General features: G+C 34.6%; 2 protein-coding genes across 4 annotated transcripts; one reads left to right on the forward strand and one right to left on the reverse strand.

Annotated features, from left to right (window-relative positions):
- Positions 1 to 80: 80 nt before the first annotated feature.
- On the forward strand, positions 81 to 15,392 carry Upf1 (Upf1 RNA helicase). The gene is made up of 12 exons (XM_088270490.1): positions 81 to 443; positions 3,181 to 3,371; positions 3,987 to 4,187; positions 5,151 to 5,221; positions 7,260 to 7,443; positions 8,329 to 8,538; positions 9,612 to 9,782; positions 10,683 to 10,842; positions 11,377 to 11,571; positions 12,356 to 12,513; positions 13,106 to 13,236; positions 13,311 to 15,392. Exons 1-12 carry the CDS (start codon positions 252 to 254, stop codon positions 14,600 to 14,602), a joined length of 3,156 nt encoding a protein of 1,051 aa, XP_088126616.1. The 5' UTR covers positions 81 to 251; the 3' UTR covers positions 14,603 to 15,392.
- An 889-nt stretch (positions 15,393 to 16,281) lies between these two features.
- Positions 16,282 to 26,783, reverse strand: LOC148312982 (poly(A) RNA polymerase gld-2 homolog A-like). Of its 3 annotated transcripts, none has more exons than XM_088270567.1 (10): positions 26,652 to 26,783; positions 25,790 to 26,356; positions 24,954 to 25,220; positions 23,151 to 23,269; positions 22,899 to 23,073; positions 22,119 to 22,262; positions 21,744 to 21,872; positions 20,785 to 20,962; positions 19,489 to 19,598; positions 16,282 to 18,995 (listed from the first exon to the last, which is right to left on the reverse strand). In XM_088270567.1, the coding sequence occupies exons 2-10, from the start codon at positions 26,148 to 26,150 to the stop codon at positions 18,862 to 18,864; spliced, it is 1,617 nt and encodes a 538-aa protein (XP_088126693.1). In that variant the 5' UTR covers positions 26,151 to 26,356; positions 26,652 to 26,783; the 3' UTR covers positions 16,282 to 18,861. The 3 variants fall into 3 exon arrangements, with proteins under 3 accessions (XP_088126693.1, XP_088126704.1, XP_088126714.1); XM_088270578.1 differs by lacking the exon at positions 26,652 to 26,783 and adding an exon at positions 26,456 to 26,527; XM_088270588.1 differs by having other exon boundaries at positions 16,283 to 18,995; positions 22,899 to 23,070; positions 26,652 to 26,782.
- Between the last annotated feature and the right edge of the window lie 493 nt (positions 26,784 to 27,276).

Below are 27,276 nucleotides of genomic sequence, written 5' to 3' on the forward strand. Positions count from 1 at the left end.
TGAACTAGGTAGGTAGGTGCACAAAAATGATGCTCTATGCTGTTATTGTTTATTGATAGAAAATAGAAATGAATTGTCTATTTGAAAATGGTTGCTTCTTTTCGAGCTGTTTAGCTGTTTTTCGGTGTGGAGCGCGAACGCGTGATTATTGCGTTTTTGTTTTGTACATTACTATATTTTCTTCGTTTCGAATAGAATTTAAGCGTTGATTCGCGACAGCTGATGTTGGTTGAATTTATTAACGGTACTTAATGAACATAATGAGTGTCGATGCTTACGGTCCCAGCTCGCAGACCCTCACGTTTCTGGAGACGGAGGAAGGGGACCTCATCGGAGCTGACACTCAAGGATCCGAGTTTGAGTTCACCGACTTTACTCTACCGTCTCAAAGCCAGACCCAGGCTTCGCAGCATGACCATGGCTCGCACGGTATCTCCAATCAGGTGAGCGCTGCGTCAAATATTGTACAAAGTAAATGACGTTGTCAATGATATTTTGCAGTGTACAATGTGCAATTAATTCGACGTAAAATGCATTTGGGTGACTAGTACTAGTGGCTGTGACTGTTAATTGTATTTATTTCACAATGTCATTCTCGTTTTGATGTATTAGACCTAAATCATCAACCCGCTATGTGTATAACCTTACATCTGCATTTAAAAAATTCCCCGTAATGTCATATTTTATTTTTTGCCTTGATGATTTTCTTCGAAATAAAGATAAGCTATCGTTTATCATTTAGATAGTGATAAATTGTTTACCATAAGCTTACAGTATTCCCCAGTAAATTACTATAATCATTATCTTTTAGATGCTTAATCTAACCTATATGAAAGATATCTTGTTGTATCCTATTTATCTAGCTCTCATCCCATTCATTTCTGTATTATCCCAATCAAAAGTATTAATATGAATGCATTTTTTTAAACAAAAATTATTGTATTATAAAATTTCACCACATATTGACCTTTGCTCTTATGTGAAAAATTCCATTGTATTGTAATTCTTGAATAAAACAGTAGGTTTATCTGCCATTAGATGGGACAAATAGAGTTAAATACAAGTTAAAATAATATTTTTTGCAAATGTGGCATACTCAAGAAACAATAATTAAAACCTTTGTGGTTTTAATTGACAATAACCGGAATTACAAATTCCTTATGAAATAATTTCAATGCAGCATTCTTGTCCCACCCAATGGTGGTAGAACCAAACAATATATTATCTAGTTCCTTCCCATCTTATTATGTGCTGTTGTGGTGTCTAATGTAATCTCCACGGTGGCAAAGTGATCGAATTTTAGATGCTTCATACTTCAGACACTAGTTACACTAATCCAGTATAGTATATTGATTCATTGAATGAAGTGTAAATATAATAATTTTTATCTTACCAGATGGACGACGTAAATAAATTATTTTTATTAATTAAATTTTTCACATAAATCTAAAGATGTATTCAGAAGAAGAAAAAATATTGTCGCTTTGTATAGAATATATACTATGTCACGATTTTGGTAAAAATGAGCTATAAATATCATTCGAAGTAGCAACTTTTTATCCACTGCTTAAAATATAAATGATGTCATATTTATTTTTATAAGAATTAAAGTGATTAAATAAATTATCCTTTGCAAACTTTTGCCTAATATTACCCTCATATCTTTTTAGTACCAGTGGTGAATTAAAAGAGTAATTAATTAAATGCTAAATTACATACAAAAAAAAATCTTTGTCTTTATGCTGCTTTTTGTTAAAATAATAAGTCCATTTAAAAAAGAAGCTATTGTAGATATAAGCAAAATATGTTTTTTTTTTTTTTTTAAATGTGTATATTTTTTTCTTGTCAATTTTCTCAATTTATTTACTAAATGACAGCTAGTATTTATTTTATGTGCACGTATCATGTTCAAAAAATTTATGTCAATTTTCAAAAAACTGTGCAAGAAATACCAAAAATAGTAATTTGACTCTTTTAAAAAAAAGACGATTTGAGTGTACAATTTCTTGTCGATCTTGGAGGTGTTCTAAGAATCTTAGTATGTATAGGCAATCAAAATTTGTGAAAAGAATTGTATGGGAAGTTAAATACTTGCAATTTTCCACACAAACTTACATGTAAACTTTTTGACAGTTTTGTGTAATATGCAAATATTGCTTAATTCTATTGAGCATTATTTTTATTTATCTGTATCTAAACAAAATTTGTAATCATATAGATTCTCAAATTGCTCATGTTGCTCAGTTGTAACATTTAATTTTTTATTAAAAATTGCAGCATTTTATTATTATACGTTCATGGGTAAAAACAACTTTAATAAACTTCCGGAAAATTTAAAATTTCTAAAAAATTATCAAACCTTTAAAAATTAATTTAAAATACATATAAGACTCACCCCAACCTAAACTCCATACCGACGAATATTTTTATTTATTTCTAATTTACTTTGTTTATAAAAAATTAATAATTGTAAAATGAACTCCCTCTCTAAACACAAGTATCTACTTTATTAAAGAGGTAGAAACGTTATATTTTAAATTTTTGTATATTTATCACCTATTATTTAAATATGTATTTTGTAAAAAAAAATATATCAATAATTTTTTTTTGTCATCTTAACCTTTTAACCGCGTTAACTTTGTTCCTGAGAGACGCCCGTGCGCGGCGGTATTTCGCCGTTTTTTAAATGATTACTTTTATCATGTATTTAGTTAAGAAATTATTTATTTTCCTCAACAAAAACGTTCAATGGGATTCATTGTGCCTTTTTGGTACTCTATAATACACTTGTGTCACATTATTCTTGAAATATATCGTAATATAAACAAATAAGATCGCGGATTATGGCGCCGACTAATTACCGACCTCAAGAAAAATCAGGGATCTGTTCTTTTTTTTTATCCTTGTGATGTTACAAATTATTAGTCAGATATTTCAACAGATGTCATAAGGCCAAGTATTGACTTATTATTTTATCCAAAGTTCCACACCATGAAAAAATCCCTTCAAGTTGAACTGAGGTTCGAAACTTGGCGCAAAGTAAAAACACATACGCTTATGTCAGCCGCGTATGGGGCATGTTTTGTTAAAACACATACGGTTATGCGAGCCGCGTGGATCCGGTTAAGGGTTGAAATAAAAATAAATAAATAATAAAACCTGTCACTGGTTTGGTTTCAGGTGAACGGGTTGGGCAAGTCTGTGGATATCAGTTCCAAGATAGTGAGTGCATCGCAGGCCCTAGCGGAACTGCAGTTTGAGGAGGAAGATGAAGTATTGTTCAATAGTCAGGAGCTCCCGGAGCATGCCTGCAAGTACTGTGGAATCCACGAGCCCAGCACCGTGGTCATGTGCAATGTCTGTAAGAAGTGGTGAGTGACAGCCTTTTATTATTATTATGCGAAGAGTGCCATGGAGAAGTTCAATAAAATTGTGAATTTTTACATCGCTTTTACTTAAACATTTTTCATGTACAAATCACTGGAAAGGATACAATTTTTATTTATTGTTTCGGCACTCACTTTGTGGTAAGACATGATTAAATTATAAATAAAACACTTATTTTTATTACTCAAGTGGTAAAAAAACACGTCTTTTATTTATAATTTGATAACTTTTAAATAAAATAAAAATCAACAAATCGCTAGAACTGACACTTTTCGATCTCAAATTTTTGGAGAAATAATATATTTACTTACCAATTCTATTTCTTAAGATTGACATTATTCATTACTCTTTTTTGGTTGTAGCTGTAATTTGCTCTATATGGGAGACATGAATTTGTTTTTTATGAAAAAGTTTTTCATTTAAAAAAGGTTAATTTTTTTTACTGTTATTTATGTTAAAATTGAAATTCACATTATTCAAATTAATGTTCTACTGTATTATTGAAGTTAAAAACGTCCCCAATATCTATGAAACCTTGCCATCTGCAAGTAACCACTTGACCTTGCGAACACAAAGGCTCAGTTATGTTATCTCTGCAGGTTCTGTAACGGGCGCGGCAGCACATCCGGCTCGCACATCATCAACCACTTGGTGCGTGCCAAGCACAAGGAGGTCACCCTCCACTGCGACGGGCCGCTAGGCGAGACCTTGCTAGAGTGCTACTCCTGCGGCGTGAGGAATGTCTTCGTCCTCGGCTTTATTCCCGCCAAGGCCGATTCCGTTGTGGTGCTGCTGTGTAGGTTTGTATAAATATGAACTTGACGTAATGGGGCCAGTGTGTTTTTGCAATTGGCAGTTTTGGTTAAGGACTAGTATACGATAAGTCGCAACTTGATTTTCTCTAAATCCATGTAACATTTTACGTAATTGATTTTTTTCTTAAAACACCATTTTTGTATTGAAAAAATGAGATTTTCTTTGAAATAATTATATGGTTTTGAAAAGAGTAAAGTTTTTTTTAAGCTCCTAATTCAAAGGTAAGTAGTTAATATTTAGTTATTAAAAAAAGAAAAAAATATATTCTACATACATATATTCTAAAAAACAAAAAGATATCCAAATTGCATTCTTTAAAAAAATAGGGTGTGGAAAGACGTGTTACTTCTCCGGCGGTCGGCCGCCGATTGAATTCTGTGTTTGCAAGTAAGGCCTTAAAGCCTTATTGCGGAATGTCAACACATATTTTGTAATGTGTTAATACATATCAGCTTTTGATTGTTTTTTTCTTTATAACTAAAGAACATTGGGATATATATGTGCAAATATATAAAAAGTAGAATTGAATCATATTCTGCAATCAGATATTGCAGCACTGGATATTATTTTAGATAAATGAATCGCAATTGAGCTTTATGTTTTTTTACTAAACTATTGAAAAAAACAGAAGTTATTTTGCCGCCATAGGTGAAATGTGGAGAACACAAAGTTTGGTTTTCAATAAAAAATTTACATTATTTCCGGTTAATGATTAATCACAAATGTCAATCACTTCAGTTGCTTTTGTAATACATAATGAATTGATTTCATAAAATATGGAAAACATTGATAATCCTGTTGATCATTACCGGGGAACTTTAGAGAACTTTAGAATAGTCTAGAACTGAAATCAACTATTGACACAGGTCATAAATCATGTTACAGAGACGTTGTGCTTATGTTACTAAATAATGTTGTTTATAATTAGATACAATTAATTTTTGCAGACAGCCGTGTGCTGCTCAAAGCTCCCTTAAAGATATGAACTGGGACCAGGAACAGTGGAAACCTTTGATAGGTAAGAAATTGTAGTTTTATCTTACAAATTGAATAAGTGGTGCTTCAAATGGAGTGATTGCCAATAAAACTATGTCCATAGAAGCGAAACACGGAATTGGCAAAAGAAGTATGAAAGAAGAGTGAACGCCGTTGAAATGCGTTCCCCCAGACGAATATGTGGAATATCGGTGTATGACAGAATTAAAAACAAAGATATTAAAAATGAATAGGGATATTAGAAAGGAATGTAAGACTGAACTAGGAATAATTGAAGAGATTGAGAAAAAGTTGATTTAGATGGTTTGGACATATGGTGCGAATGGATAACGAGAGCAAGTATATTTGGCAAATGTGAACGGGAGAACAGAACAAGGATGGGCAAAAAGGAATTGGCGTGGCCAGATCAATCAGAACCTTAAATCTGGTTGTGTCAAAAATCAACGTAACTGGATGGCATATATGACTAGATGTATGGGTCTCAAGGAAGCTAGGAATGTATGTCAGGACAAATGAGTGTAGCTTTCCATCCTCCCTGTCTACCCCCGCAGGAAACGCTATGATAGTAGTAGTAGTAGATTTACTCCATCACACATAAACCTAGTTTTATTTAAAATGCATTAAAAATTATCATAAAATAATATCTTTACGACTTTTTGGGCTTACTTGGAAACAATAGTATATGTGTGCTAAATTTATGAATTTTTAATTATTTTTTTTATGAACCGACTCATTTGTATTTATAATGTTGTCATTGACCTAGTTTCGTTTTATTATAAAATAATATAGAGATTCTTTATGAAGATGATGATTTATCAGATGATGGTTTTTGTAATCTAAGTATTCGAACCCTTATCCGCACCCCAATGGTGCATAGGGCACTGCATCATATAAACGCAGTGTTATCTTGATCGTTAACACATGAAGAAAAGGTGATCAGCGCTCCGCTTCAGGTACCAGTCCAGGGTAATATTGAATAAATATTAGAGTGAAAAATCACTTATATTTAATCTAAGTATAAGAATCCCTTGACACTGGGGACTCAATATTTAGCTCCTGAAGTTTAACACCTGCTCTCTCCCATGCCAGAACACCGAATATTAGCCCAATTTACCTTTATTCCATGGGTGATGTGACTAAGACTAATTCTACCGTGTTCTGAAATTCTTTACCACTTAACTAACCACATGATTTTGATGAAAACTTACTCCTGAAATTTGTTTTTTCGAAAATTAACACTTTTACCAACGCATACACCTCGTTGATGTCTTCAACTGTACGCAACTTAGGTTACTAAAAATAATCTATTATTTACGCTTCAAAATTTCACTACTCGATGGCAGGATGGAAATAACAACCTATATTGTTCAGATTTATACTAAAACAAATAGTGACCAACTTTTAATTATCTAACTGAGCAATTAAGACACTAAACTATAGTTCAGTGGTTTTTAACCGGTGCTCTGTGGACTTGTTGCAAGTGCTCCACGAAATTGTTAATACCACAATTTTATATTGGCTCATTTACTGTGTGATTTGAGATGCAAATATAATGACCAGATGGCAGCACCCTTGCAAAGTGAAGTGTGAGCGCTCACCTCAAGTGATTGAGTGGTCAAGTGTCAAATCGAGAATTGCTCGGGTACTAGTATTTCCACGCAGGGGATTCCCCTTACGTAATTGCGTTACTATTTTTTTTTTTAATATTTAATGGCGTTGCATATAAAATATGTTGCTTATGCCAATGTCAAGTTAATTAAATACTATTACTTCATTATAAAATATGATAGACTTATTATTAAACTATAAATCAATTCCGTTGAATTAAAAAAATTATCGTATTTTTTTAAAAATCTTTAGTTCTATCCTTCTGATCAAAAGTGCTCCCTGACTTCAAAAAGGTTCAGAACCACTGCTTGAAGCGATTCTAACGTCTAGGTATTATTCACATTTAAAAATCTTCATTACTCTATGATTATAATAGCTGTTTACAGTAAGTATAGTGGTAATGCACCACTATTTGATCAAATATTATGATTTTGAATTAATTTGACATTTAGCCGATCGTTGTTTCCTGCCGTGGCTGGTGAAGGTGCCTCTGGAGGCGGAGCAGGTGCGCGCCCGACAGGTCACCCCGCAGCAGATGGGGCGCCTCGAGGAGCTGTGGAGGGACAATGTGGACGCCACCTTCCAGGACTTGGAGAAGCCGGGGGTGGATGAAGAACCGCACCAGGTCTTGCTCAGGTTAGCCCTATCTTCATTTCACTGTCAACTACCGAATCTTAATTTCAGACGGATGTTTTTTACGCCTGCAAACCGCTGGCAACGGGTTTTGATAATTATGTACATAAAGTTTAGACCTTAACAAAGAGATTGGTATATGATATTTGTATAAAAATATTAAATAATTCCTTTTTTCTGACTTTAAAATGAGGCCGGCGCAGAATATAAAAATACTCTTCCCGTCCTTGAGCATCGATCGATAGAACAGGTAGAAATACCTTTCCCGTCCTAAATGTGTTAACTGGTCCATATAAAAGAAAATAATGATTTGTGATAATCAAGGTTTTTAGGATTTTTTTTTGCAAGGGCAGTCTTGATTCTTCATCTCTTTCAGTTATTTTATCTTATTCTTTTTTTTCATTCAAACCCTTACCTGCACCCAATGGTGCATAGGGCACTGCATCATATAAACGCAGTGTTATCTTGATTGTTAACACATGAAGGAAAGGTGTTCACTCTTCCACTTCAGGTACCAATCCAAGGGAATATTGAATAAATATTAGAGTGAAAAAGTCACTTATATTTATTTGACCCCCCTGGTAATCGAACCCGAGGCCTCCAGAACGATAGCCGAGCGTGCTGACCACTACACTACGGAGGCAGACATTTTATATTGACCTATTACTATCAGATTTTTTGGGATTACTATGTTAAAAATACCGCAATTTCAACATGAATAATTCAAAAGTAAAATGTGTCCGATAATTATGAACACCTGGACCATTGTTGAAATAAATCTTTTATTAGATTCGTTCGGCGAGACAAAAATTTGACTTTTAAAAGTGGTTAATAATGATGTTTAAGTTTTATTTTATAAATATGTAATTATTAAATTTTTCTTTACAGATATGAAGATGGTTTCCAATACCAGAATGTGTTTGGTCCGCTGGTGAAGTTGGAAGCGGACTACGACAAAAGGTTGAAGGAGTCCCAGACTCAAGAGAACATTGAAGTCCGCTGGGATGTGGGCCTCAATAAGAAGACAATTGCATATTTCACCCTGGCCAAGACAGACGGTGACATGAAGCTAATGCACGGAGACGAATTACGATTGAGGTGATTATTTAAAATATTAAATAACAATATGGAAAATGAGTAAAAACCAAATTTGTAAAATGAAATGTACACTTACATATAATACAGTTGATTTCTATGTAATTAACATGTTTTGGGATTTTCCGAATAATGGATCCATTTTATTTATACCCCCTAAAAAATTGATCCCTCTATCAGTTGATCTCTAAGACTAATTCTAGTCAATTTATACGTAATAAATTATTTTATAAAAAATATTTTTTGAATGGTAGAACTATTTTGTATAGAAATATATTCATGCATTATACATATACATGTTTGTATAAGATCAACTTGTTTAAGAATAGTCTTGATATTCGAGGTTTTGTTATTTGTAATTTTCTAATGTAAGATAACCTCCGCGAATACCGATGAACTGCTGTGACTTAAAAACAAAATTATGATCACATTCTCTGTAATTTTTGATCACATTCTTTAAAATTTATTCTCCCAATGATTTGTACACACTTAAATTGTTGTGAATAAGGCAACTGTCTAAATAAGTATAATAAAATTAAGTCATATCAGACATTTCATATACATACACAACTTTTAAAAATTCAAGTAATGTGGTTGTCAATCATGGGTAAAATGGTGAATGTCAGAGGGTGTATTGATTCATTACTTAAATCAGCTAATGATAGGTTGTAAGCCCTGTAAGTATCCAGACTTTTATATACATATCACACATCTTATATCAATTAAATCTTGATAAGATTGTGTTCAAATAGAATGACGAAAAGAAAGACAAAGAAAAAAAAAATCCCGGCTTACATATACATATAGAATTTCCATGAATTTTGGATGAAACAAGGTATAAATTTATTTTTACCATGTTTTTTTTTAAAGAAATGTTTGTGTTTTTATTATTTACAAAAATAATTACAATTTCACACTATTTCTGCGAGCCTAAGCAGCTCATTATTAGAAATAGGTATCAAATTGTGGTAGAGTGGGTTCGAACCAAGAAACTCTGACTCGAGAGTCCGCGACACTAACTACGGGACCACAACCCGACGTTTATCAATTTAATTTGTTTTAAAATGATATTTTAGGTATGTGGGAGAGCTCCACAAGCCATGGGCTGGTGTGGGTCATGTGATCAAAGTGCCTGACAACTTTGGGGATGATATTGGACTGGAACTGAAGAGCAACAGTGGCGCCCCCAGCGACTGTACCAACAACTTTGTGGTGGACTTCATCTGGAAGAGTACTTCTTTTGATAGGTAACTTGCTATTTTATCTCGACTATTCGTCTACGGTCAAGATGGAGAAAACGTTCACCATATGAAGAAATAAGAGAATGTTTAAAATCAAATGTAGCCATGTGATAGAACATTTTTAATAATCATCATCATGATTATTAAAAATCATTGTACAATTTTTGTGTTTGACAGTAAAATATTAATTTTCATTCATTCAAATCCTTATCCGCACCCAATGGTGCATAGGGCACTGCATCATACAAACGCAGTGTTATCTTGATCGTTAACACATGAAGGAAAGGTGATCAGCCCTCCGCTTCTGGTACCAGTCCAGGGTAATATGGAATAAATATTACTGTGAAAAAATCACTTATATTTTATTTGACCCCCCTGGGAATCGAACCTGGGACCTCCAGAACGGTAGCCGAGCGTGCTGACCATTACACTACGGAGGCGGACTATTAATATTATTAATAGTCACGCATAATAATTCAATTTTAACTAAACAATTTGTTTTAAATGTATCCTTGTCCTGTCATTTGATAGTTAACTAACGGTCAGTTGACGAGATGTCGTCAAATAATATAATGCAATAATTCATTGAATAAAAAAATAGATTCTTTTTAAGCCTCCACTCGTTTAAGAGTGATTTAAAAAAATTTTAAAAAAAATTCCAAGATACTTTTATATTGCCATAATATTGTAAATTTTATATAATTTTTTTCACATTGATTTTTCCAATTATTTTTGCAATTTATTATTATTTTTAACCGATCACTAACCCATAGCTTGCGTTCCTGTTTTTAACTATTTTTTTTTCAAAATAATTAATTGTACACAATACATTTTTAAGGAAATAAGTATTTTATCAATTCAGGAAAGAAATTATTATTGTAATATATTAATTATTTGAAATATCAGGATGCAATTGGCGCTGCGCAAGTTTGCAGTGGACGACGCGTCTGTGTCGGGATATATCTACCGGCGCCTCCTGGGACACGAAGTGGAGGAAGTTCTGTTCCGTTGTCAGCTTCCCAAACACTTCAGTGCGCCCAATCTGCCAGACTTGAATAGATCGCAGGTAAGAACATAATAATATAATGTAAGCTCTCTCTGAAAGTTCCCGCCACATAGCTGGGCATATATAAAATATATAATTCCCTTAATATTTAGGTCCGTTATAGAAACTCTCGGTTTCCATTCGGACCGATCTATTAAAAAAAATAATGAAAAAATAATAATTAAATATATTTTTATCTTCTTCTTCAAACCCTCATCGCACCTGATGGTGCATAGGGCACTGCATCATATAAACGCAGAGTTATCTGGGTCGTGAATTCATGAAGAAAGGGTGATCAGCCCTCTGCTTCTGGTAATATTGTCCGTAATATACCAGTCCAGGGTAAAATTGAATAAATTTTAGAGTGAAAAAAATCACTTATATTTATTTGGACACCCCTCCCCTGGGAATCGAACCCGGGACTTTCAGTACGGTTGCCGAGTGTGCTGACCATAACACTACGGAGGCGGACCTGCTCTCTATATCTACCCCCAAACCCAATTATAAGCTCCGTGTGAAGCTGGTTCTATCCTCATTGGCAAGTATGTATGCTAGGTGTATGCGGTGAAGCACGCCCTCCAGAGGCCACTGTCGCTGATCCAGGGCCCCCCGGGGACTGGCAAGACGGTGACTTCGGCCACCATCGTGTTCCAGCTGGTGCGCCAGGGCGGGGGGCCCGTGCTCGTGTGCGCCCCCTCCAATACGGCGGTGGACCAGCTCACCGAGAAGATCCACAAAACTGGCTTGAAGGTAAATTTTTTTGCAACATTTTGAGTTTACCTAAATACTCATTGCAAAACAATACAATGTTATTTTTTTTAAACCATTGTTTTGCAATTGATAAAAACGCAGTCAAATACTGTCTATAAACTTTTGTTTTCAAGAAAAAATCGGCTGAGTAGGGCCATGGATAGTATCCATACTCTCATAAAGATATCCACCCGCCTTATGCATACATTATTTAATTTTATTTCCATTTGAAATACGATTTTCTTATCTTTGAATTTTTTATGTATCTGCAGTGCTATCTAAAACAGATACGTGTCCTCTAATAAAAAGCCATGGTGTAGTTAACATACTAAAGATGGAAAAGGTATTTCTACCCGTTCGGTCGATTGATGCTTACAGACGGGAAAGCTATTTTTACCTTCTGCGCTAGCCTCATTTCAATGTCAGAAAATAAGGAATTATTTAATGTTTTAATATGAATATTATGTAATAATCTCTCTGTTGAGGTCTAAACTATATGTACACAATTATCAAATTCCGTCGCCAGGGTGGCGTAAAAAACACCCATCCGAAATGTGTTAAGAAGAAGTTTGTTTACGAAACTAGCATCATGTTTGATTCCTTTTCATTTCATCGTTTTCGGTTGGTCCAGGTGTTTGGGATGTACTTCTCATATTCTATTTCCATATTCTTTATTTCCAACGGCTATCTGTAAACGCTCGGTACATATTTTTTTTACAATCCATTGAGGAATTGAAATACGAAGTGAAGTGCCATTTGTGGAGAATTTTGTCGTGTTGCGCAGGTGGTGCGGCTGTGTGCCAAGTCCCGCGAGGCCATGGAGTCCAACGTGGCCTTCCTGGCTCTGCACCGGCAGGCTAGGGCGCTGGAGCCCGGGGAGCTCCGCAAGCTGCAGCAGCTCAAGGAGGAGGCCGGGGAGCTGGCTGCCGGAGATGAGCGCAGGTATGTTTAGTATACCGCTCCATGTCTGCGTCCTTACTGGCTTTTGTAATACAATGGATGATACAGTAAAAGCTCGTCAACTTGAATTTGAAAAATATTTTAATTTAAATCAGCAAACATTTTTTTTTCTTTGAAAAATCACTTATTTTTTGTCAACAAACTAACATTAATTATATAATTTTTTTCCATATTTTTTAAAAATTTTGGTTGAAGTAGTTAAAAATTATAGGTTCTAAATTTTTTTTAAATCTGCCTCCATAGTGGTTAGCGTGTTTAGCTACCGTACTGGAGGTCCTGGGTCCGATTCCCAGAGGCGTTTGAAATAAATATTAGTGATTTTACAATATAATATTTATTAAATATTACCATGGACTGGTCCTTGAAGCGCAGGAGCGATCACCTTGCCTTCATGTAAGTAATGATCAATATAACACTGCTTCAATATGATGCAGTGTCCCTATGCACCATTGAGTGCGGGTAAGGGTTAGAAGAAGAAATTTAAAAAACAAAATTTTTATTATAATTTTATTTAAAAATTATCGAGCAATAAAATTAATGTTACGTATTTATAATAAATCTTTTGGTAACATAGGTACCGTGCTCTGCGGCGAGCAGCAGAAAGGCGCCTCTTGGAGGCTGCGGACGTGGTGTGCTGCACCTGTGTGGGGGCGGGAGACCCCCGCCTCGCCCGTCTGCGTTTCCACTCTATACTTATAGACGAAGGTAAATATCTATTCTGTCTCCTGCAAATATGGACAAGTAGGGCAGAGTCATTAACAGGTTGGATTGTGTCGCAGGCATGCAGTCTACGGAACCGGAGTGCATGGTGCCCGTGGTGCTGGGAGCCCGACAACTCATCCTTGTGGGAGATCACTGCCAACTGGGCCCCGTGGTGATGTGCAAGAAGGCGGCCAAGGCTGGACTCTCCCAGAGCTTGTTTGAGCGCCTCGTCGTGCTGGGAATCAAGCCTTTCCGTCTCGAAGTGCAGTACCGCATGCATCCTGAGCTGTCTCGCTTCCCTTCCAACTTCTTCTACGAGGGGTCTCTGCAGAATGGAGTCAGCTCCGACGAGAGAAAGCTGCATAAAATTGACTTCCCGTGGCCGATCCCCGAGAAGCCCATGTTCTTCTATGTCACCCAGGGACAAGAGGAGATAGCCGGAAGCGGGACGTCGTATCTCAACAGGACCGAGGCCGCTAACGTGGAGAAGATCACCACTCGCTTCCTGAAGGCGGGAGTCAAACCCGAACAGATCGGAATTATCACTCCCTACGAGGGTCAGAGGGCCTATCTAGTGCAGCACATGCAATACCAAGGCAGCCTGCATTCTAAGTTGTACCAAGAGATAGAAGTGGCCAGCGTGGACGCTTTCCAGGGTCGCGAGAAGGACATCATCATCATGTCGTGCGTCCGCTCCAATGAACATCAAGGAATAGGTTTCCTCAATGATCCTCGACGGTTGAATGTCGCTCTAACTCGAGCCAAGTACGGAATTATAATAGTAGGCAATCCTAAAGTATTATCCAAACAGCCATTGTGGAATCATCTATTGAGTTTTTACAAGGAGCAGAAGGTGCTGGTCGAGGGCCCGCTGACCAATCTGAAGGAATCAATGATCCAGTTCGCCAAGCCCAAGAAGCTGATAAATGCGGCCAACCCGGGCTCCCATTTCATGTCCACGTCCACATACGACGCGCGTGAAGCCATGGCCCCGGGCGGCGCGTACTGCCGCGCGGCCCCGCGGCGCCCGCACGACCCCCTGGCCTACATCGGGCCGGAGCGCGCGCAGGCCGCGCTGCACGCGCCCGCCGTGCCCGTAGCCATGTTCATGAACATGGCGCACGTGCCGCCGCGCTTCTGCCAGCAGCAGCAGCGCCGCCGCCGCGCGCCGCTCGCGCCGCGCCCGCTGTCGCAGGAGCCGCTCTCGCAGGCCGGCCCGGGCCTCTCGCTCTCGCAGGGCCTCAGCCAGCCCGACCTGAGCCAGGAGTCGGTCATGCTGGAGTACCAGTCGCAGGCGGAGGGGCTGCTGTCGCAGGACTCGACGTACCAGGGCACCTACCACCCGGCGCGCTACTCGCAGCCCTACTGAGCCGCCGGCCCGACGGAGCTCCCCACCCGCGCCCCGCTCTGCGTCGGATCACCTCCGGTTTAGTTTGCGCCCGCCCTTCTGCCGTAGCGGAGAGTGTCCCGGAATTGCGGACGCGGAGAGGAGGCGGTGAACTGTTGGCGTCGCACTCGACGGAGCCTAGTCGACTGTAGTACCGAAGGAGACCAGATGCAGTCGCACCGTACCCATTCAATCAGAATCGCTATTACGTGACGCGCGATCACATCCTAGTACTCGAAACTATTACGACGCTCGTAGATTTATGCTACGTTCGAGTTAATTACGAGATGCAATTTATTTTATTTATTATACCGTATACAAAATCTATTAAATTAATTGGTTGTATGCATAAAAGTATATTTTTGTTAAAAATTGAGGTGAAAGTATTTACTTCCAGAAGAATGTTATATTTTCTCTAAAAGGTCGGTAACGTTAGATAATTTTAGTGTTCATAAAGTCACTCAATATTGCATTATCTCTCTATGATGTGTTCAAGATCCATTTCATGCTTATTTTTTATTTCTTCGTATAATTTATTTTATGAAATAATTAAAATTGTCTCATTGAAATAGCACAAATTATCACTTCAAAAGCATGGTTTCTTATTTAGTACGCTCACTTCCAAAACAGAATAGTTACAGATGCGGTTTAGTTGATCATGGTTACAAAAGCATCATAGTCTCTTGTTTACAAAGGAATATGATATATATATATATGTTGTTATTATAAAAATTTCAGAGTAAAATAAATCAAACTTCTGAAATAATAAAAATGTCTATTATTTATCATTCCTACGGGGAAGCGGTGTGATGGTAAGCAAGTTCATTTTTTAAATTATGATCTAAATAAATTAAATATTTTAAAATCCATTTTTAATTAATGTTTTACTTAGTAAATACCACTATTTCTTAAAATCTACTGTGACACGTGTTTCGATGCATTCTGCATCATTTTCAAATACGAAAATGATGCGGAATGCATCGAAACATGTGTCACAGTAGATTTTAAGAAAAAGTAGTATTTACTAAGTAAAACATTAATTAAAAATGGATAGATTTTACCACAAAGTGACTGCCGAACAATAAATGAAATTTTAAAATCTAATGAGGAATTCAAATCAAAATGGCATCAAAACCCTGTTCAAAGATCAAAGTGAATTAAAAATTTAAGCAAGTGTAGTTTGGTCTATTATAGAGTAGTGGTGATAGCACCACTTATATATAACCACTAGTATAGCTATACTTTTATACACATCTCAAGTTGTTTCATATGTCAAAAAATATTGTTGCATTTACAATTTAACAACCATTAGACTGATCCATTTTCTATTTACTTTTGGAATATGGAATAAAAATTTACTGAGTATTGTCGTATACGAAAACTCCCCACCATTCCTTTGAAATGTCATGAGCTGTCTGAAAGAAGTACATCAAAAACTGATCTAAAATACAACCAAGCATTGTAATTTTAAGTTACAAGGCTAAGTTGTATTTTATGCTGCGAAACTTGAGTGAATATTTAATATTCACTCAGGTTTCTGATGGGACTAGTCACTTGATCTCATTTAGGGTTTTCATGTTACCAGATTTGAAAATAGGCGGATAATATTATTTTAGCTTGCTTACAATTAAAACAGGTGTATTTTGAAATTTTATATATTTTTTCAAATGTATTACATTTTTTTACACTTGTACACAAAAAAATATATAAAGAAAATCAGTTTGTTAGATCCAACTGGCGGTAAAAAGCTAACGAATTTCAATTTATGGAGATTATTAGTATTTGAACTCTTCAGTTTGATAAATTCACACAACCCTTCTTGTGGTAATAAGTTGTCATTCTTGAAAAAATTTTAAATGATTTGATATTTTTAAATTAAAATATAAGAAAAAATTATAAATATGTTTTTAATGAGTATTACAAATGAAGTCTTTTTCAAGTATTGAATTTTTACTATGAGTATTATTATAAATGAATTCTTTCTACAAAAATTTAATAAAAGACCTTTTCATACATTGCTGACTGAATTGAAATATTTACGAGTTAAAAACTGATTCCTAAGGAAAAAATGGTTTTAGTCCGGTGTATTTGATTTAAGAGCACATAAGTGCTCTCAGCACATTAAGATAAATACTAGATTGAGATGAATACTTTAAAGGTGAGATATAAAAACATTGAAGTATTAGTAGCCCTTAATTTTATTACATAGTTTAGAAGTTATGTATCTATTTCCAAATTATCGATGAACCATACAAAAAAATGTTAATAAAATCGGATACAACTGTTAACCTCATCGCCACACTCCGACACAAATTATATACATAATATCATTACCCGTGTTTCAAGAGATAATTCAATTCTTAAAAATACTTAACACTTCATTTTCAGTGATAATTTTTAATAACGCAATAGCTTTGTATCAAAAATGTATTAATACTAATGTGATTTAGATATTCATGAACACCAATATTGCAATTTGTAAGTTTTTTTTGGTTTTGTTATTTTTTTGTTGTTTTTTGTTATTTTTTATATTGATTTATTTATTATTGTTATTTATTTATGAAATAGCTAATTTACAGAAAAATAAGATTAAAAAATTTTAAAACATGCACAGTAAACAAAATATACAGAGAAACATTTAATTTATAAAAGTAAACACTTTTCACAAAAGCAAGAAAAACATCAAAATGGAGATATAATTTATTTTATAAATATTGCATACCAAAATATTTGTTTGATTTAAAAAAAGATAATGCAGTAAAAAATGTTTTTAATAAGTTTTTATGCAACATTTTACTAAAGTAACCGTAACCCTTAACAATTGTCACGATTTTTAGGTTCCCAAACTGATCTGATATTGGCAGTGTGAAAATAATTATTTGATAATCTTCTGGTCTACTTATACATAATTTAATTCTATACACGCAGGCAATTTTTATTTGGACAACTGAAATGTGACGAAGAAATATGTTTACAACTTATATCAATCATATTTATTGCTAAATGAATATAGTTAACTAGCGTTTTTGCGTGAAATTGCACTAAACTTATCCTCTTAAGTAACAAGTACAATAACATATTGGCAGGATGACCACATTTGCTGATCCGTGGTTGAACAAATATGTATATATTAATATAGACAAAAGATTTCAAATATGAAATAAACTAAACTCTTACTTTATAAATCTATAATTACGCAACAATATTAAATTCTCTTAAGACACGTACATTCTATAGATTAGTTATATCTATCTATTTATTGCGGGTCAGACTGAATCTTTCCATTGAAGGAATACAATTTTCAATAATAAATTAAATATCAAATAAAACAATACTAAATATAAAGTAAAACATATGAAAATCTATATACATACATATCCAGAACTAATCTCAGTCAAGTCACCCACAAACGTCATCACACTCATTAGAATAAGTGTTTCCTCCGATTTTACATAATTCTGAAGCATAATTGTGCCCTTTTAAAGTGTGCAAAACGAATACAAACATGAAATGTCAATAGTAAAAATAAACTCGGATGACTTTACCCTAAACATCACATGATAGCTCCGAGGCCTAATGCGCAAACTCAATTCCCTAGCATCAATAGTGTATATAACAATTATTATATCAGGCACATACATGATTTAGTTTTAGCATTAATTTAAACATATTTGCAATATATAAATCACAAGACACATTTCTTTAGTATACCATCAACTAGATAGCAGTTTTGTGCCTTTCCCGTGGCATATGAGTCTTTTAGACACTGCATTTGCTTTGCATTAAAACGATGTAAATGTTTGTACTGAAATACCATACTAGTGGTCGTCAAGGAATTACAGTCCGCGTTAAACATATTTAGCAAAGCTTCGATTCACCGAACTTCCCTCTTTCAAGTACGTGCAAAGTTCAGGAAGATGACTTTAAAAAAATAATAATATTAAAAATACAGTCAAAAATCACAGCCTCTTGTATAATATATTTTCTTTCTAAATATGTATTTATGAGATCCAGACTTAATATCAGATACGACTAATATTGGTAATTATTTTGCGCTTACTTATATAGAAAGGAGAATATTATTTAAGACTAGCGACTACTGTATGTATATCGGTATGGCTCCGGTAGAGAATTGTGCACTGGAACGGAGATAATATCACGTCGCTTGTATTATAGGTAATTATTGCCTCGGGTACATTACAATAGTATACAGCTATACATTACAAGTAAAGGATGAACATTCAAGGCGGAAGCAGAGCTGTGATGGTCAAACACTTGTCTAGTGCTCTGCAACTCTTCTCAAACACCTTCAGGATGTGTGTGAATACGTCGGGATCGTAAACTGACCGTGCCGTGTTGCTGAGGTCGAAGGGTTCTGGGAGGGAAAGAAACATTGATTGAATCGTTTCTCAATAGCGACAAGTTACTCAGATTTCAATAAGGGACAACAACCGCTTATTCAATTCCAAAGATTTAAACACACTCAAAATATTCTAAAAGCGAATTGCAATTACATGTCCGAATGTATTTTGGTTGCTCAAATAATTAAAAAACTTTTTTTTTAGTTTTGTAGATTATCTTTTTTTTTCAAACCCTTACCTGCACCCGATGGTGCAAAGGACACTGTATCATAAAAACGCAGTGTTATCTTGACCGAGGAAAGGTGATCAGCCCTTCGCTTCAGGTCCAAGGTAATATTGAATAAATATTAGAGTGAAAAAATCACTTATATTTATTTGATCCCCCCTGGGAATCGAATCCGGGACCTCCAACACGGTAGGCGAGCATGCTGACCATTACACTACAGAGGCGGAATTCTTATAATTTTTTACACACAAAATATTTTATGTATGTAAAGTGAGACATACCTTCAACACAAAGAAGTTTCCACTGATGTGGTTCATTATGGCGAGTGGCCCTACACTCATTTACACTGATGCAGCCCCCAGTTCGCACAGATATGGTGTATTGGCTATACCTGAAATAAATATATAAATTAACATACTTTTAGACATACAACTTGGCCGTGAGCCCTAAACAAAAAGTTATGTTAAACAAAGGGAATTAGAATTACAAAACTAAAAATCCATATCAAGTACAGAAAAAGGAAATAAATACACTAATATAACGAAATGATAAAATAAAAGTGTAAAAAATATTTATTTTTATTTTTATTTGTATACATTTATTTAAATCACAATTTATACATATTTAGAACTTTTTTTTTATGCAGAGACCCACCAAGCCACCTTGTGTCTTGTCGGTGGATAATATAGACACAAAAAAGAGAAAAAAAATAAGAATATAAACATTTTACAATTTTCATAAAATTAACTCTTGATCATTTACCCATTCCTTTATTTTGCCTTTGTTCCATATTTTATTTTGACCTCTAACATCCGTCGGCAACAAATTAAAAATGTTCGGAACGATATATTGCAGTGTTTGACTCCCATATTTATTGTTAATTCTTGTTAAATCTGGCATTATTTTTCAGCAAGTGTTGAAAAGAGGAAAGCCTTGAAATGTAATAATTTTTCTCATGCATGTTGTTTAATGTGAACAAAATTACTATAGACCGAGTACTTAGTATAGACTATAAAATGTTTTTTATAAGAGGGGTCTGTGCAGTGCAACCTTAATATATTTGTAATATCAGTGGTTGGCAAACTTATTAGTTAAATAGCCAAATAAACACAATACAATTTTAAAAAATCTTTAAGAGCCAAATCTATTTGCAATTATAGTACACCTTAATTATAATCTAAGACCTTTTTTGAATTGCGGGAACACTCAATAAAACTTGATTTCACACTCAAAAAGGACTTTATTCATTGATGAAAAAAATCTTTTGGAAGTAAGGTAAAGCAACACTACTTATTGCGAATAATATCTATTGTAGTACATTGTTATTATTAGCACATTTTCAGGTCCTTGTCAATAAGACGATTTCTCAGTTTGCTTTTAATAAGGTTCATTCATGCTCCAAAAATATTGTTCACATGAATACAGAGTCGATGAGCCTTTCCGTGGATATTTGTGCCCGGGCTGCACGTAAATAAAAAAAGCCGAATGCGGGTCCCGAGCCACACTTTGCTGACCTATGGCCTATATGTATGTATTAGGGCAGAGAAATTTAGGATTCATTAGTTGTAGGTACTTACTTAAAATGTGTGTAGTACTCTAAAAACCCGTACAGCAGTTCTCCTAGGGGCTGCTTATTCTTGGAGACATAAGAAGGCATCTGGTCAAACATTTCAATGTTATGAATGTCCTGTTCTGGATCAAACTTGTTTGGGAATTCCGCTTGAAGGCACGGCAACACAGGGGGCGAGACACCATCTGCAGAATACAAATGTCATTGTATTTTTTCTAAAGTTTAAACAATCAGGCCTGTGATGAAAGTCAACTGGCTGGCATAAAAAAATGTGTCATGAGGTGTTTAATAGCCTGGAAAATTGATTATCAACTGGCCTAAACCAGAACTGGTTTTTTTGACTGCCCAATCTTGACATAAAAAATACAGTGATCTATTGAATATTTGCTCATTGACATATCGCTCACTCCTTTCAACGTCATATATCAAAAAACTTTTTTTTTTTTTTTGAGTTTTCATGAGACCGTTTTTAAAGTTTAAGAATATAATGAAATGTATTAAAAGTAAATATCAAGCTACTTATTGAACTTTTTATTGTGCAACACATCCTTATAGGTTTTCCTGAAGGTTTTTTCTCCATTTGAAAAATATTTAGTTTAGTTAAAAAAATAATTAAACGATACCTTTTCTTCAAAATGCAAAAACAACACTTTCTGCCCTGTAGCGGGTAAATATTAAGTTAAAAAAATGCCGCTTTTGCTGGGATATAGTACATTTTTTGGGAATTCCGAAAACATGCACAAAATTGCTGAACATGCTGAAAATTGACAATTTTTGATTTATGACGTTCTTGAAAGGAGTGAGCGATATGAAAACACACCTCAAAGAGCTTTCTTTAATTTAGTTGTCTGCATAATTGTGACTGCAAAATTAATTTTAAGATTGTAAATGAAGAGGAAAAGGAGAAAAGCAGGGCACTCAAGGACATACTCGTAAAGATCTCTAGAGGACGTATTACATACTCACATTGTAAGTAGTGTAGAACCATAAGGACCAATGAAAAGCTAGAAATAGTTTTATTTTTTGGGTCGTTGATGTGATTATGTTGTGCCCAGAGTTTGATAATCAGCACAAGGGGTCGTACACGCCAATCTACTGCAAAAGGCAAATCAATTATAAAACAAATACCACAATATAATATAACTTTTTATCTCTTATATTCTAGAATTAGCATTCAGTATCTTATATCACTTTCTCAATTTTATCTGCCACAAATGTAATAAATACTCAAAATTACCATTTAATTGACGTTTTACTATTTATAAATTAAATTGAATTCGGTTATTAATTATGAAAGATGTATGTATCTACATAAAACAGGGTGCTAAATATAATACTCACACTGTGAATAACAATAGAGTAGATGTGTGTTACGTATTCCCACTACATTATTACAGTTCAGGTCTATTTCTATGGAGAAATAAATATCGCGGAATTTCAATATTGGAACTTTAGCCTTTATCAGCTCAGCATGCGTGAATATGTCTGAAAGGGAAAAATCTATTTGAAATAAATTGTAAGGTTCTATTCAATTTGTTATATAATGGAGCCCCTTTTTGGAAAAATTCACTGCATTTATTTTTAAATATTTAATTAAAATATTACAGTATTACGGGTCAGTTAAAAAAAAATTCCATAACTTTATTGCTTAGGATATTTCATTTGTGCTAGTGAAAGATATGCGAATGAAAGAGAGTACCCCTGAAAGTGAATGACAGAACGATGGTAGGTTGAGGGAATTACATTGATCATGTCCGTTAACAAAGAAGATTGTTACTAATACTTATAATTTGTCCACCCTGGGCTACCATACTGGACGTCCCGGGTTCAATTCCCAGGGGGGGTTCAAATAAATATGAGTGATTTTTCACTACAATATTTATTCAATATTACCCTGGACTGGCTACTGAAGTGAAGGGCTGATCACCTTTCCTTCATGTGTTAATTATCAAGATAACACTGCGTTTATATGATGCAGTGCCCTATGCACCATCGGGTGCGGATATATATATATATATATATATATATATATATATATATATATATATATATATATATATATATGAATGTAGAGGATTCATTGCATTAGAGAAATTGGTGATAATTAAGGAAAATACAAACTTGAACTTCTGATATAGTCTAGCACAATATCTAGATGATGAAGCGCATTGGTTCTGTTGTCCGGCGAGTCCTTGGATCTCACTAGCAGGCAGAGATCCATATCCGAGAAGTTGGAGCCAAATCCCGATACTGTGGATCCGACTAGATACAGGCTGTACTTCGGATGACGGGACTGCTTGACAAATAAATCAATTCGATAAAAATCAGCTTATACGGATTGCTTTCAGCAAATTGGTACAAAATATTGTATACCTTGATCGCAACATACAAACATCGCCATAGAGTCATTTTATCTTTGAAAGTGTCTTCTGTTTGTTGAGAATGCATGAATTTATTCCACACTTCTGATGATAATGTGTCCCACTTTGAACCTGCAAAATAAAAGGAATTGGTTAAAAACAAAATATTATTTTGAATGATTCAATTTGATGCACTCAATTTCATGTCGTCATTATCGAATTGGAATGATTTTGATTGAAATTGGAATAATTAGCGGTATTTCCCAACTTCCCAACCTATTTCCCAACCTATTTTCCACACTTCAAACATAAATATATATTCATACATTGCTCACTCCTTTCAACAACATCTATTAAAAATTGTCAATTTTCAGTTGTGTATGTTTTCGGAATGCCCATAAAATGTACTATATCCCAGCAAAAGCAGTATATATTTAACTTAATATTTACCCGCTACAGGGCAGAAAGTTTTGTTTTAGCATTTTGAAGAAAAGGTAGGTGTTTAATTATTTTTTTTAAATATACAAAATATTTTTCAAATGGAGAAAAAACTTTCAGGTTTTACCTAAAAAGATCTGTTGCACAGTAAAAAGTTCAATAAGCGGCTTGATATTTATTTTTAATACATTTTATTATATTTTTAAACTTTAAAAACGATCTCCTGAAAAATCAAGTTTTTTGATATATGACGTTGTTGAAAGAAGTGAGCGATATGTATTTAGTTTCCAATTTAACAGCATTATCCCTAAAATAATTAATTTACAACATATATTTTTTATTTACATGCAGTTGTGCACTATTATTAAAAAAAAACTTTTTGAACACATTTTGATTGACAGTTTACTCCAAAAAATAAATAAAAAACTTAAGCATGCAGTGCAGCAAAAAATATTTTTTCCTAGTATGCACACAAGTAATTTTATTTAATGTTATTGACATTTTCTATGCTACAAATTTTCTATTTAATAAACTATTTAGACCGGGTTCATATCATAATACGTAAATTCGACTTTGCGTGAAAGTAGAAGAATACAATTTGCAGATAACTTGGTCTAAAAAATCAGGATAAGACCAAACTGATGGTGATTGACAGATTTGAAACTCTGACGAGAAATGATATCCCAAGTAAAGACGACTGTTAAAAAGATCGACTTTCTGGGATTATCAATCAGCGACTTGGGAGGATGCAACATAGAAATAAGGAGGAAGAGTCATGGCAAAAGATACCAAGAGTAAGTGTGGAATGACTATGGTATAATAAAGACAACATAAAGTAGACTTGTGACAGCTCACGTATTTCCAATCATCCTATATGGTGTAAAATCGTGGACCCTCCAAGTCACTGAAAAAAAAAGATTGATGCATTTGAAATGTGGTGCTGGCAAGGCATGTTGCAAATCGCATGGACGGCTAAGAGAACAAATGTGTCTGTTTGGGAAGATTTGGATATACAAGTTTGGCTTTTTGCTATTAGTATCTGGCAAATCAATACTCCAATATTCAGTGTTTGCGAATACGTCATTCGCACCACTGAAGATGTTAATTAGGAGAGACTCGTGATAGTTGGAAAGTAGAGGGTAAAAGGAAAAGAGGTAGAATGCCAAGGTACTGGAGAAATCATTTAGTGGATCTGACTTCCTTTATTCTTTCATTCATGGCTCAGGATAAGTGAGATTGAAAAGAGATGACTAGGTATCCCTTAACTGAGAAAAAGAATCATTTAATATTCCAGTTTATAACATTTTGTCAAAAAGGGATCAATATCATTACATACTGCTTGCGGTTTGAGAAAAACTCGAGTAAAAAATGAAATCACCTGTTACGAGATTCCTAGGGGAATTTTTGACCTGAATGAGATGGCTTTTCATGAGGTATCTGTCAGGGGCTATAGTGAAGTGGTGGTACAGTGCGGGGGGAGGAGGCCGATGGCCACGGAAGGAAGCCCGAGTGCCGTCAAATCGCCGCTTGTTGTGGAAGAATATTGAATCTGGATGGACGGGCTGCACAACCTCGAAGTGTGGGAACCGTGGGCCATACTGGTTATGGTGTAGTCGCAATGGATCATCATATGGACATCTCATTCCTGTAAAATAGAAATCGGAAAGAATATCAATGCTGCAAGAAAACCTTACAAATTTAATTAAAAATCTAATCTACTCATATCAAATATTTCAACAATCTTCATGGATGAGTAGGATCCATGGGCAGTTTTGATAAATGTTTAATAAATATTTTTTATAAGGTTGCACACGTTTGCGAATGAATATAATGATTTTGTAACATTTATTCACCGTATTTTTAAATATTTTAAAAATCTTCCTTTAAGAGTTTATCAATTTATAAAATAATATAAAACAATGTTTTCCTAAACATTTATAAAATAATATTAAATCAATCAGTAAACATGCTTGCCTAATCAAAATCAAATTCCAACCAGATAGTATTCAAATACATTTGTAACAGTTAATTGTAAAATATTGAAATACAGGTTTGTAGTAAAAAAAAAAATTAAGCATTAGGACGCACAAAACAAAAACATATTTAGAAAAAATACTTTGAAACCTTCCTTTTTTTATTAAGAGGTATTTTTGAAACCCTTTTTTTATTACTGAATATGAAAGCTTATGAAAATGACAAACCTAATTTACATACCTTTGGCATCAAAGAAAGGTGGAGGATTGGAGGTTTTACTGGAATTTCCAGAATCATCAGATTCACACTCGGACGGCGCTGGAGACATGGGTCCTTGTCCTCGGAAGGAGCGCTTGGGAGGCCAAGAGTTCTTCTGCAAGTGCACATTGCGAGGCAGGCTGTGGGCTTGGTAGAGCCCCGGCGGCCCCATGCGTTCCTTTCCTGACACATCCGAGTACTGACGACCCGTCTTTATATTTTCATCAAATCCCTCGAAGAGCATTGTGCGATGAACGGGAATCAAGTGACCGTTGAATTGGTAATACAAATAGTGATATAGCTGATATGCCACAGGAGCCCCACTCAGTGTAGAAACTGACATTTGTAAAATAATTCCAACAAAATTGAACAATTTAATACGCCATCATTTGTATCACATACATGCGCGGAATATTCTTATCACAATAAATTTCGGGTGGCGTTAAAAACTATCGAAATACGTAATAAAAATAAGTAAACCGGTATCATAATAATAATTCATAAAAATAAACGTTAGTTAACAGTTGACAATCAACTGGTGAACGCAATCTGAAAAGTGAAAATACAATTAATCAATTAAAAATAGCTGGAAAATAATAAATATCAATGAATTTCCTGAAAATAATTACAAATCCGAAGAAATTATACCCAAATGCGCGTTTATTCTTATTATTTCACGAAAAATGTTTAATACACTGTGTTACACAGAATGGAAATATTACCCACATTTTGGAATTTTAAAATCGAAGATTAAAAACGATGTCATTGAATATTCGAGAAATACTTGTAAAAAATAAACAGCGACTAAATATTTTGAATATTTATATGAATGAATTATCCTTACCAGGAAAGCAGGCACACACTCGCGACATTATCATCCGCGTTCACCAGAAACGTAGAAACGTCCAGTTCGCGGCTCGCGGCTGAAATTTCCTGAAATTCTCAAATTGCAAATCGGAACCATTTCGGGACTGACAACCTTACAAAGTTGAACACCCGTGCCCTACAGGTGCGTTTTAAAACTTAAAACAATCATATCAGTTGGAATGACGTGAAGCTGTTTTTTTTTGTGTATACATATTAGTTATTTAAGAAATGCCTGTATTCTATGAAATAAATTTCACTCTAGATCTAAGAATCCGAGGTGCTTTACAAATTGAATTCTCATTCATAAATTAACCATCAAGTAAACACTATGTTGATTTAAAGTGTTACACTGTCCACTATTGGGGGCGGATAGAAAAAAAAAACATATCGTGTGGTTTTATTTTTAATTTGGTAAGCACAATCAAAACAGTTTAATTCGTTTTAGTTGGAAATTTTGACTTTATTTAAGAATCTGCATTTAAAAATAATTGACCTGCTATTTTGAGGAACTCCATTTGATGCTGAAACATAAAAATCAAAAATGAATACACACATAATAATAAATGATGACTATAAATGTATTTAACGTAGGTTATCATATA

This window comes from Brachycentrus maculatus, unplaced genomic scaffold (genome assembly GCF_059751285.1).
Source record: "Brachycentrus maculatus isolate JH-2025_06_01 unplaced genomic scaffold, ASM5975128v1 h1tg000027l, whole genome shotgun sequence".
Lineage (NCBI taxonomy): Eukaryota > Metazoa > Arthropoda > Insecta > Trichoptera > Brachycentridae > Brachycentrus > Brachycentrus maculatus.

Bases quoted from the DNA above. Each gene is read 5' to 3' on its own strand.
- LOC148312982 (XM_088270567.1), bottom strand. From the start codon at position 26,150: ATGTCAGTTTCTACACTGAGTGGGGCTCCTGTGGCATATCAGCTATAT. The intron at 23,074-23,150 runs GTATACAATATT...TTATTTGTCAAG, and splicing joins GTTTGTATGTTGCGATCAAG to CAGTCCCGTCATCCGAAGTA. The intron at 18,996-19,488 runs GTATGTCTCACT...TTTCCCTCCCAG, and splicing joins GAAACTTCTTTGTGTTGAAG to AACCCTTCGACCTCAGCAAC.
- Upf1 (XM_088270490.1), top strand. From the start codon at position 252: ATGAACATAATGAGTGTCGATGCTTACGGTCCCAGCTCGCAGACCCTC. The intron at 3,372-3,986 runs GTGAGTGACAGC...TTATCTCTGCAG, and splicing joins TGCAATGTCTGTAAGAAGTG to GTTCTGTAACGGGCGCGGCA. The intron at 8,539-9,611 runs GTGATTATTTAA...ATGATATTTTAG, and splicing joins GGAGACGAATTACGATTGAG to GTATGTGGGAGAGCTCCACA.